Source organism: Hibiscus syriacus, unplaced genomic scaffold (genome assembly GCF_006381635.1).
Source record: "Hibiscus syriacus cultivar Baekdansim isolate YM2019G1 unplaced genomic scaffold, ASM638163v2 tig00111621_pilon, whole genome shotgun sequence".
Taxonomy (NCBI): domain Eukaryota; kingdom Viridiplantae; phylum Streptophyta; class Magnoliopsida; order Malvales; family Malvaceae; genus Hibiscus; species Hibiscus syriacus.
The window spans coordinates 4,075,771-4,088,590 of NW_024063138.1; the positions used below are offsets into that span (position 1 = coordinate 4,075,771).

General features: G+C 32.8%; 1 protein-coding gene across 1 annotated transcript; it reads right to left on the minus strand.

Annotated features, from left to right (window-relative positions):
- Nucleotides 1-5,024: 5,024 nt before the first annotated feature.
- LOC120165990 (choline-phosphate cytidylyltransferase 1-like) lies at nucleotides 5,025-7,168 on the minus strand. The gene is made up of 8 exons (XM_039175408.1): nucleotides 7,053-7,168; nucleotides 6,759-6,872; nucleotides 6,479-6,574; nucleotides 6,267-6,309; nucleotides 6,018-6,173; nucleotides 5,647-5,727; nucleotides 5,306-5,446; nucleotides 5,025-5,225 (listed from the first exon to the last, which is right to left on the minus strand). The coding sequence occupies exons 1-8, from the start codon at nucleotides 7,166-7,168 to the stop codon at nucleotides 5,025-5,027; spliced, it is 948 nt and encodes a 315-aa protein (XP_039031339.1).
- Between the last annotated feature and the right edge of the window lie 5,652 nt (nucleotides 7,169-12,820).

The window sequence follows — 12,820 nt, forward strand, 5'->3', positions numbered from 1 at the left end:
GATGAGTTAGAGGTTACCATAGAATCTTCCCCGAATGCCATCAAGCACAAGTTTGCTACTTCTTATTCCTCTTCATCGGAACCTTCTTAATCGCTCCATGTAGCCACATCAGCCTTGTGCTTATTCTTTGATTGACCTTTTCTCTTCAATTATGGGCAATCATATTTGACATGCCCCTACTTTTTACATTCATAGCAAATGATCGGGTCCTTCTCTTTTGGTTCATTTTTTAGGCCTTCATTTTTTTTGAATTTTCTTCCTTGGTAAGGTCTCATCCTTTTTCTAAACCGTTTGGCAAACAATGCCATTTCCTCATCATCGTCATCTTCATTCGAATCACTCTCATCTTTTATGGATTTGAGAGAAACTCCAATGTTTTATTCTTCTCCTTCTCCTTTGGTGTCTCGTCAATCTTATCGAGGTCCACCTCATCTTCAAGCATCATTTCATGAGTGAGGAGGGAACCGATTAGTTCTTCAAGAGTTAAGGACGTTAGGTCCTTAGACTCGATGATTGCCGTCTTCTTTGATTGCCATGATTTTGGAAGGGAGTAAACTAACTTCCTCATAAACTTTTCATTTGAAACGATCTCTCCATATTATTTGAGACCATTGACAATCGTTGAGAATCTATCCATCATAGCTTTGATATCTTCATTTGGTTTCATCCTGAAATTTTCATAGCTATGCGTTAGAATACTAATTTTAGATTTCTTTACCTCATCGGTACCTTCATGAGTGACTTGAAGTTTGTCCCATATTTATTTGGTGGTTGTACAAGATGAAACTCTTCTGTATTCATCTGGTCCAAGAGCACAAAATATGATATGGATGGCTTTGGAGTTGAGCTGGAACATTTTTGTCTCTCCTTCACTCCACAATCTTGGATGAGTGAGAGGCTTGATGTATCCTTCTTCTACGACATTCCATGCTCCCATGTCACTTGCTTGAATGAAGTACATCGTCCTATTTTTCCAATAGGCATAGTTAGCCCCATTGAAGAAAGGAGGCTTGTTGACGGGCATCGAATCGAGACCGGAGTCGAAGTTTGAAGTAGAGGCCATTGATGACTTTGATTATCGATGTAACTCTTCCCGAATCGACTCAAGAGGCGATTAAACCTTTAAATGAGTTAGGCTCTGATGCCAATTATTGAGTTAATCGATTGACGGAATCGGCCAAGAGGAGGTGAATTGGTAATTAAAATTTTGTGGAAGCTTTTGCAGAAAATTGAAAGTAATTGCACAGCGATTTAGAGTGGTTCGACTTTATCAACCAAAGTCTACGTCTACTACCTTAGCTATCCACACTAAGGATTTTTCAACAAATTCACTAATTTGTTCTTTCTTTTGAGGCCAAAGAGATAACCTTATAACTCCCTCAAGAATATACCCCAATTCTTGAGAACACTATTTTCTCAAAGAGAAGATTACAAATTTGCAAACTCACAAGAAAAACCTCACAAGGCAAATATGTTTGCACAATTCTAGAATAAAGAAAGAACACTCAAGAATAAATACAATTGAGCACAATAAGTGTTCTTGAAAGAAAAATGAATATTGAATGAAAAATAGGCTTGAAATGCTCAAACTTGAGGTTTGATGCTTTCTCTTTGATTCTCTCTTGATTCTAGTTGCTTGATGTTTCTTGTTGTTAATCAATGGCTTCTAAGCTTGCTTAAATACACCTTGAATCACTTCTGAACGTTGGGGATCATTAATGAACCATTGGAGCCGTTTAAGTGTGAAAATAATTAATACAACAGCTTGGAGCGTGGGGGGAATTGGTACCCCTCATGGGGAATCGGTTCCCTAAGTGTAAAATTCAGATATTTCGACCGTTGAACAAGGGGGAATCGGTACCCCTGGGGGGGAATCGATTCCCTCCGAGCATACTGGAATTCTCTGAGCCAAATCCTTCAGGGGGAATCGGTACCCCCTTGGGGGGAATCAGTTCCCTCTGGACAAACTGTAATTTTTGGCTTTGAAACGGTTCGAAATACTTTGTAAAATTGTTTTGAAATTATTTTAATATTAAAACTTAATTTTACACTTTAGTAAGGATTTAAAATAAACTTTAATATTTTGATATTCGATTAATATATCGAATATGCTTAGAAAAATCTTTTTCAAAATTAAAATTCTTTTAATTTAATTTATTATATCGAAACATCAAAATGTTTTCAACAATATATCTTTTTTACCTTTAGCATAATCCGATAGTTATGTATTATTGAGTTTTCCCAAAGCTCATTCCATTATGTACTATTTCAGGTTAAAGGAATTGATCATGTGCTTTTTATCGACATCAATTGAAGTTTCACTGACGTTGCTTATGGAGTACGATGCATGAATTAGAGGGCTTGCAGGTTCTATTTTAGTTTCATATTAGAGTATGAAACTTATTTTTATACTATGTATTATCGAATTTAGTTTTAATGTCAGAAAAATGTTTGAATTTATTTATATTTTGAGATTGTTTTACGATTTTAAAATTTTCTTGATTAAAGTTTTATTTTTCCTGAATTTTTAGAGTGGATCGCTTCGGTGACCCTAATATGGCACCTTGGATCAAGTCAGGTCACCCGAATTGATACAAGGGTGTTACATTTACTCGCTTAAAATTTTCAAAATTTACTCGAGACTCAAACCCTCTTGAATCTTTTGGAAAAGAAAAACCCACTACAGCAAAATAGGTTTTTAGCGACATTATTTTGGTCATATAGCGGTATTTTTAAGCGTCGCTAAAAACCCTAGTTGCGAAACAAAAAAACACCACTAAAACCAATACCGCAAAAGGTAGTGGCGTTTGTGGACGATAAATGCTGCTAAAGGTTATTTTTTTAGCGGAGTTTTTTCCACAAATGCCTATAAAGGTTATGATATTTAGTGGTGTTGTTGAAAAACACCGCTATATGTATTTTCTTTTATGGCGTTTGTAAAAAATGCCGCTAAATGTTCTGACATATAACTGCGTTTGTTCCCAAAAACGTCGGTGAAGGTAATGACTTATAGTGGCGTTTGTGAATGTAAAACGTCACTATTGACTATGGCTATAGTGGCATTTTTTGTATAAACGCCGCAAAAGATCTAGAGCTTTAGTGTTATTTTTTTCTAGAATGTCGATATTTGATTATGTATTTAGTGGCATTTGTTATACAAACGCCACTAATTAGAATTGATTTTCCAGATGTTGTTTTCTGCTATTTTGTTACCCAAATTTAAATTTTTAACCTGTAGCATTATCCAATAAACTTGATATCCATAACAACAAACTTGATATCCATAACAACAAACTTGAAATCCATAACAACCAACTTGAACTCCATAATAATAAATCAAAGTTTACATTAACGTAAAATATAATGTAGTTCAACATTGTTAAAGGGAATAAATAAAGCATATATCTAAAATAACATTTAAGATGGTGGACTCTGGGGTTGATTTTTTCATATCATCTACATCATTGCTTCAAGTCGATTTTCAAAGTCTTCACATTTTTTTGATATGTTGTTTCTCTCTTTGCTTGAAACTTTCACACGATTCCCATGAGGAAGTTGGTATAATTCCTTCAACATTGTACGTCCTCTAGTCTTGTGTGTTCAACCATTTTTAACTATATAAGAAATAATTCAATTTAAGTTTTCAAAATGAACCAACAATTAAAGAAAGTGTCGAACATTACCTTCAATTTTTTCAATAGTCATTGGAACTTCTGAAGAACAAACACCAGTTGATTCCTCATTATTTGTTTCTTCATCCTTTTGAGAAATATTTCTTAAAAGCCCAAGTTTCAGGTTAAAAGAGAAAAGATTTTGTATTTTATTCCCCTGAATAATAACACATACATCTTGACAACACATTTCAACCAAATCTAATTCCCTTAATCCAAGAACAAGCATTTGAAGAAGCCAAATCAATTGAGAAATCACCAAAACAACCCTAAGAGCAAAAGGAAAACACGATTCTTTCAACGGAACAATGCAGATTCGATAGAAATTTTAAACATACACATAGAAGGATCCACTGACATGATCAATCACCCAAAAAATCCTAAAAGGAATTACTGAAATAAAAAAAGTTTTGAAAAAGAAAGAAATGAAAGAAGGGAATAAGAAGAATTAAGATACCTGGGTTGAATGGAAGGGGGAAGATGGATCGAACGATGGAGGTCGAAGGATCAAAGGATGAGAGAGTTGGATGCAAAAAGATAAAAGGGAGGGGAGATGTATTTCGAGGCCCAAACTGAATCTATGGAATTAGAGTTTTGTTTTGATATGTTAAAGTAGTGTTCAGTAAAGATGTTTTTTTACATAAACGCCACTAGATTATATGACAATTGCGGCGTTTGGTATTAAAATGCCACTAAACTACACGTCTATAGTAGCATTTGGTATTAAAACGCCACTAAAGTATGATTCTATATTGGCGTTTGTAAAAAAAACCCACTAAAGTATGAGTCTATAGCGGTGTTTGTATAAAAACGCCACTAAAGTACGAGTCTATAGTGGCGATTGTACAAAAACGCCACAAAAGTATGAGTATATAGTGGCGTTTGTATAAAAACGCTACTACAGTGCGATTCTTTAGCGGCGTTTGTATACAAACGTCATGAAAATCTGAGTCTTTAGCGGCGTTTGTTCAAAAAACGCCGCTATAAACCCATTTTGATGTAGTAACCATAGCTAGACAACTCGATAACAATTTTTTATACATTTAAAATTCACTTTATATAATTGATAGATACAAATCATGTAAATAAGCAACATCCTACAATCTTGTAAATAATTAAATAACTAACATCTATTTCGATACATCTTATATATATCCAGACTACAATTCATTTTTTTTAAAAAAGAGAAATCTCACATTGCGATCAAAGATTCAGATGCACAAGCCCTAGCTCACTAATGAAAAAAATTTCAGGTATGATATGATTATATGAATAACCAAAATTACATAATGAAGCTTTCTACTCAAACCCTACAGTCGTAAACTAAAGAAGCTGTATTTTGTTTTTCTATTTTCATTTTTTCTCGTCTTTCTGGCCATAATATTCATCTTCATCATAGTATTTCTCATTATCATCGTCAACGTCGTCGTCATCATAATAATAATATTCCTCATCTTCGTCTTCAACTTCATCACTGATTTCCAGCAGATATGTGGAACCCCTTGATTGTTGCATCATCAAATGCTCCCGGATTCGTTCTCTGATTGCAGTGCCCTAAAAAGCACCCAAAGTTTATATGTGCATGCACTTAATTATCATTACTATAAGAATAGAATTCCTTAGATTTTGCTCACCATTTTATGGAAACGTTCTTCGAACATCTCAAGAAATCCGGCAACCCACCGATCAGCATTTTCCACCAACTCGTTACATCCGGCGACCCAGCGGTCGGCATTTCCCACCCACTCATTACGGTGAGTAGCAACAGTTTGTATCTGCAAGTATTTTTCAGGTAAAGATTAGAGAATTTCATCCAATTATTATTCCTACAAACTTAATAAATGTAACTACCTTCCAATGAAAAATTAAAAGATGTGCATCTACCTTCCAGTGAACTACAAGATTCCAACCATTAACCATTGAAGAAGAGTGAAATATAATAGATCTAGATAGTCATGGCAATGAGGGAATATACCTTTTCTCCCACCTTTTCTTGGTGTTCCTTGACTTTTTCATGTAGTTTCTTCAGTCTCATGTTCACTCTCAATCTCTTTTCCTGTTGATATTATATGGGAACATCAATATAGAAGCATTGATAATAAAAAGGGTAAACACCCCCTTGCGCCCTTGTGATTTGAACATTTCCGTGGAAGATGCAGTAATTTATTTTAAGGGGGCTAACTTATAAAATTCTGAATAAAAACAGATTATCAATAAAAAATACAAAATATCTAAAATATATGAGAATTTGGAATTTTTAGGGGGACAATTACCCCTTTCAGTCTATCTCTGCCTATACAATATCTCAAGGTAAAGTTCCACTCTCACAAGGATTCAAGATCATACCTTCACGAAGCTAACTCCAAGATCTTTCCTTGAATATCCACGGTCCAAGTTACGTATCACATACTGGTTATAATCTTTAACAATTCTCATTATTATATCTGACGTCGAAATCCCATCAGTTCGTTTAGTTTCCTTGAACTTCCCAGCAGCTTTAACCTAAGAACGAGATCTTACTTTAATATACATAAAACAAAAGTTTAATAGAGCACCTACTGCAATAACTACAAAGAAATGTCTCAATTAAATCACAAACTCATACACATCATTGGCAGCTCCACTGGCATCTGCGTAGCTGTAAAATAAATTATGGCAAAGTATAAAGGCTACATGATGTGATGAAATATGCCAAGTATTTGTATATTTTTCAGTAACTAAGAGCCCTATATTTGTAATGTAATACAATGCAACATTCACAATGAACAAATTAGTCTAAAAAACAAGCAAGCATTGCCTATCCTTACGGAAGCGAATCATGAGCCACGTAGTCGATATTGTGTTTATCAAGAAATTCTTGATTGATAACCCATGGTGCATCGGGAATGACTTCGTCAACCCACCTGTAAGAAATGAATAACAAATAACATAATATCAATTCTAAGTTCTAACAAAATTGTTCCATTAAAGAAAAACATAGTTATTTTTAAGAAATAAATCACGCCGTAACGTATGCACATTCACAATCACAACATCGGAGCCGCAACCTTGATCTAGCATTATGGTTGAGAGTTATGGAAAGAATACCTGCAATGGCGAAGGGATTCATAGCGCTCTGCTTCGGTCATAACAGTTTTACCCTTGTACTTGTGGGTTGTTTCATCATTGCAACATCCCACAACTAAATACGTATTGGGAAACCTAAAGTTTAGCAAAAATTATTCACATTTATAATCAAAAAATAAAATGGAAAACCAAGAAAACGCCCCCAAATTAGAAACATATCAGAAAAATGGGACTGATGGAAATATTTGAAAGACACCAAGAAATATATGCAGATTAAAAGTTAAGAAAGTGGATAAAAGAGGGAGGAAAACATACGATTTCTTAGCTTGTTTGAAGGAGCGAGCGTGGCCGAAGTGAAAAAGATCGTAGATGCCATCGGCATAGACACGGACAAGGCGATCTGGATTATCACTGGCGTTGTCGTTGTTCATGATGGAGATTATAGAATTTAGACATTTAAAACTTGTCGTGTCTCATAATTATAATTCGGATTACATCTTTTCGTCGTAAGGCAAAGAAGGGAGTTTCCGTTTCAAACACCCCTCAATGCCTTCGAATATGCGCTTCTTCCGCTGCTATTTTTGTAGTGTTTCAAAATGTAAAAAAACCAACTCTTCCATTTGTTGCTTGTGTTTACCATTGTGTTGTTTCTCATGTCACGCTATCAAAAAAAGTTATTCTTTAATTAGATCTGTATACAATGATTTTTAATTGTTTTCTCTAAAGAAGACATCTATTGCATTAGTCGGCATCGTTTGAGATTATATCCGAAATATATCAAGGGAAATCATATGCATAATAGGTTCCAAAAAGCGATAAAACATAGTGAACAAGTGCATGAACAACAGCATGGATGGAACCACGGGCGATAATAGAACTTAATTTGCGTGCGTAATAAACGTCGGACTGCATCAAGGTGGAAACCAACCACGGACAAGTCCACATTCGCAGCATCTCTCTCAATACATCCTTGCGAATAATTCGTTTCAATCGATAAATAAATACCGGAGGTAATAACAGCCGCTTCCACAATCATTAGGACCGGTGAGAGGGATAACTTGACAGGCAACCACCAAGCCATGGCTATTCCGAGCAAGAATGCCAATATCGGGATGTTCGTCCGCCAGTGAGCAGGCTTCATCAGCATTGATCTTGAGCATGTGCGATGTGGGCTTGGACCAGTCATCAGCATGGTTGGACTGCATTAGCCGCCAAGACAGAGGCTTGGACATAGCTTCCGTAAACGACGATACGAGGGACTTGCTGGAAGCTTTAACATACCAAACCAGAGTAGGTAACATATATGGGGTTTATGATTTGAATGTCAACTATTTAGTTCGAATTTCGATCCTTTAAAAAGAATAATATTTTTTCTTATCATTGAGATTACTCGATAATTCTAGATCTCGATGATAAATTGAATATCACTAAGTCAAATGAATATAGAGAGCCTTAAGATCGGGTGTATGAGACAACGATGCTGGTTTGCGATTCTCCATAGTAAAACTCATCCCTTAATCAAAGAAGATCGATCTTATCAAACTTAAAACATATGATATTATACAAACCAGCTTTCAACGGTGGACCATAGTTGAAACAGAAAAAGTGCAAGAAATAATAGAGAAATGATTTTTTCTTCAAAAAATATCAAAAATATTAACCAAGAAAATCTGTTAATTATGAGTTAATATATTAATTCATGTGTCGAAACATAACATATGGAGCACTAAAAGAGGCAAAATTCTACAAACGCTTGACGAGTATCGTTGAGTACCACTAAGGATGAGTATCGTTGAACACCGTTAATTTAATTTGTAAAAAATTAAAATTATAAAAGGACTCAACTTATGATTATAAATTAGTTAAAAATTTAAAGGTAAATTACTTAAATTAAAATATTAATTACATTATTTTTCATAATCCTTTTTTAAAAAAATTTTAAATAATTTTTAAAAGTAAATTATAATTTTTTATTGTTAAAATTTTATGGAAAATAATATAATAAATATTTTATTTTAAATAATTTACCTTTAAACTTTTAACTAATTTACAATTATATGTTGAATTTTTTAAAATTTTAAATTTTTATTAATGATGTTCAGCGTTGCTCATCGTTAGTGATACTCAACGGTGCTCATCGTTAATGATACTTTAACAGTGCTTATCGAAGGTGGAAAACTCTTCCCTAAAAGAGACACTAAGGAGGCAGTGGAATTATGTTCAGTAGGGATGTGTGTACTAATAATGTTTAGGGTAAATTATACGGGTGATAATTCAACTATTATCATATTTCATTTTGATTATTGATGTTTCGATTTCATTAATTAGACCATCTAATTATTTGAATATTTCAATCAAGTTATTAGTCATTAACTATTAACATAGATGTTGACATGACAATTAATGAAGTTAGCATAATTTTGTAATTGTCCTCAGTACTTTCATATTATATTAATTTAGTCCTAATTTTAATTTAATTTTAAAAAATTAACCCTCCAATCCGGAGGTGTCAAGTGTAAATATATTATTGTGACACATTTACAAGTGACATGTGTACCTTATTAGAGTGTTAATTTTTTAAATTAAACTAAATTAAAATTAGGATTAAATTGATAAAATATGTAAGTATTGAGGACCATATATATAATTATGTCAATTTTTTTAACTACCACATCACCATCTCCGTTAAAAATTAACGATCAATGGCTTGATTGAAGCATTTAAATAGTTAGTGATTTGATTGATAAAATTGAAACATTAATGATCAACATGGAAGAATGTAATAGTTGAGTGATTTACCCTAATGTTTATCATGCGCCTAAGATAAGGGTAAATCTGAAAGAAAAGTAAAATGGGAAAATGAGCCTAGGATATGTGTAGTATAAGTACACGTGCTTGACATGGCATACTTACTGTAATAATTTTGAAATTAAGGTGCACAGTAATAATGATTCTTTTACCAAATAAGGACTTAACTTGAAAGTTGTCTTAGTGAATCTCTCTGTTTAAAATTTTATTATTTAATTTTCAAATTATGTAAAGATTAGCCTAAAATTTGACTTTACCGATTCCATTTTAACCTTTTGATGTCAACTGGGTCCCATTACACGTTTTGGTTCATCCCCTCTATCCGATTCCTTTCACTCACGTATGTGTCCTTTTCCTTGTTTACTCGTTTTTTAATGTTTGGTTGATCGATGTTTCTAAAACTATTTTTTTTAAAGAAACAATTAATTTTATTTAAAATAAAAATATCTTAAATTATAATAAAAATTTACAATCATAATTATAAATTAAACATATAATTAAAAAAATTTCTTATAATCGTTGAAATAAAACTATCAACTTTTTTTTTTATTAAGCTAAAATGATTACAAAGTAATATATGTTCTAAATACTCTCAACCATTTGGCAATGAACGCTTAATCACCATGATGTAGCCACTATCTGCTTTAGCCACTGGTGCTCGATCCCGTGACCTATAGAAACAATAACGATTCCTTTAACCACTGAGATAAGTTGGTTCGTACATAAAACTAGTAACTTAAGATCACATAAGGACCATACAAAGAAAGATTAAATCTAACCAAAAAACTCAAACAAATATAGATACAAACAGATCCGACTGCATCGACAAAATAACCACAAAAAGGGATCGAACTATTGAAAGACTACCGACAAACCACAAATCGAACTCGAGCGTCGTGAAAAAGCTATCCAAGATTGCAAACCAGGTATCCAATTCCAATCCGATGGTCCAAAGGAGGGAAGATCACAAGATATCAGATAATCGCCATCTTGATCGATCATGGCGATATCAAATCAACATTTAGAAGAAAAAAATAAATGAAAATACGACCAAAGAATCGAAAAGCATTATCAAAAACATAAGAAAACGTGTCTTAAAGACAGATGAAAACGTGAAAATGAAAAAAAAAATAAAGATACGATATAAAAAAGAAAAAGACAATAAAGAATACCGACAGTCGACAACCAACATTAAAGTTGGTGTCGTCGCAGATCAACAAAGATAAAAAAGAAAAAAGATAGCACCACACTAATAAAAGAAAACTAATTTTTTTAGAGAAAACTACGGTTATGTGTGTTGTTCGATGTCTAAAATTTAATTAAGATTAATTAAAACCATTATATTATTAAAAAACTATATTATGTTTGGTGTATAATTTTACTTGATTTTAAAATTAATTTTTATACGGTAATAGTTGATGTTTAACGAGTGATAATTGTTTACAATTGTTTAAATAATAATAAAAAATGATGCGATTAAATCAGAGATTCGTAGTACACTCATTCTATTTTGAACAAAAAGCAACCGGTTAAACATGTTATAGTGGTATGAGATAAAATAGGTACGCTCTTCTTTTCTACTTTGTCCTTAAGAATCTCAAGAGATGTTTTGTTATATTTATCGAGTATTTGATAGAATGATAGTCGCGTGGTTGTCCTGTAATCGGATTGATATAGAATTATGAATATTAGGTTTAAATCATTACAAGTCTAGTATATTTATTCTGCACTATAATATGCATGTCTATATGAGTTATTCGTTATTAGGGTTTATGAGTGACTTTGAGGTAGAATCTCTTCGGAGTGACAGACTTTGATCATGTGAGTGTTATATAACGATGAATTCGGAATACAGTGTGAGTTATTTAAAAGTGTTTTTACTTACTGAGTCTATCCTTTTTTCTATAGAAACGATCGACTTTTTTGGTCCTTAGGCTTTCTTATACGTAATATGCTTAACCAAAGGGGAGTCAACACCTACATCTATACATCTTGCTCTTATTTTATGAGATCTCAGTGAAAGAATACCATGATACATGAGAACATATTATCATTCAGAAAATGATCTCAATCCAATGACCTCAATCTTTTCCTATGTTCTAAGAACAATTTACTAGATATTCTATATCATTTTTCTTCATGCAATGGTTCTCTTTCCTTATTAATTTAGATGGGGGATCGTATATCATTTTTATCATTTACGAACAATTTCGTTAAGCATTCAAAATCAATATTCTTACGAGTCAGTTCTATTCTTTTTTAAACGAAGAAAGAGACCATATTCATACAATGATCCTTTTAACATGATGCATTCCATATTTTAAAATTGATTAATTTTCATTATGATACTTTGGGTTATTTCTCTTCACACAACATGATGGTTCCTACTCTATCATCTCAATTGGACAACCATACATCATTCTTATCTTACTAACTATGTGAGGCATCCAAGTTAGGGACAACTCCATTGAGCATGCAGAGGCATCCCCAAGATCACCTTAGAAACGGTTCATCCTTTTCAGTTTAGACTGAGAATTATAAATTTATATAACCGACTAGCATCACAGTAGAAAAATCTCACCTAAAAACATCTTTTATAACTTGTAAAGGCATTTATAATCATCCCCTATAAAGTTGTATATGGATTCATAATCATCTCATGTACTATTACAAAGGGATCATAAAGAATTAACATAATTCGCTTACCCTGTGGGTTAGGGGCTTCAGTCAAATAGCTTCTCATGTTGTAAAAACATAGAAATCTCATTTAGAGGCATCCACAGGTGTCCTCGACACTAATCTAGTAATGAAGTATATGTGGGTATCTTAGTGACTCAAACGAGGATTAAGACCACAAGATTAAGATCCTCGACCATATGATCGATTATATTATGATGGTATGAAACGAAATGATCTCTCTCGTTTCTTTCTTTGTCCCCAAGAATCTCATGAATGTTTTATTATATATCTCGGGCATTTGATAGCCACATAATTATCTTATAATAATGTTGGATATAGAATTGTACAGATTGAGTTTAAATCATTACAAGTCTAATATATTATTTACTCCGCAATCCTATATGTAAATTCATTTGACCAACAAGTTATTTTCTTTTATTGAATTTCACAAGTGATTTTGACTTTTGAGATAGAACTTCCTTAAAGTGATAGAATGTGGCACTTAATATAATAATAGCTTCTTAAATTTATTTATAATTTTTATTTTATTATTAATATATTAAATAATTATCATATATATATATATATATATATAT

Excerpts from the sequence above, each read along its gene's own strand:
- LOC120165990 (XM_039175408.1), bottom strand. The coding sequence starts at position 7,168 with ATGAACAACGACAACGCCAGTGATAATCCAGATCGCCTTGTCCGTGTC. Across the intron at positions 6,873-7,052 it reads TTCAAACAAGCTAAGAAATC|GTTTCCCAATACGTATTTAG; the intron begins GTATGTTTTCCT and ends GCTAAACTTTAG. Across the intron at positions 5,728-6,017 it reads TTGGAGTTAGCTTCGTGAAG|GAAAAGAGATTGAGAGTGAA; the intron begins GTATGATCTTGA and ends TAATATCAACAG.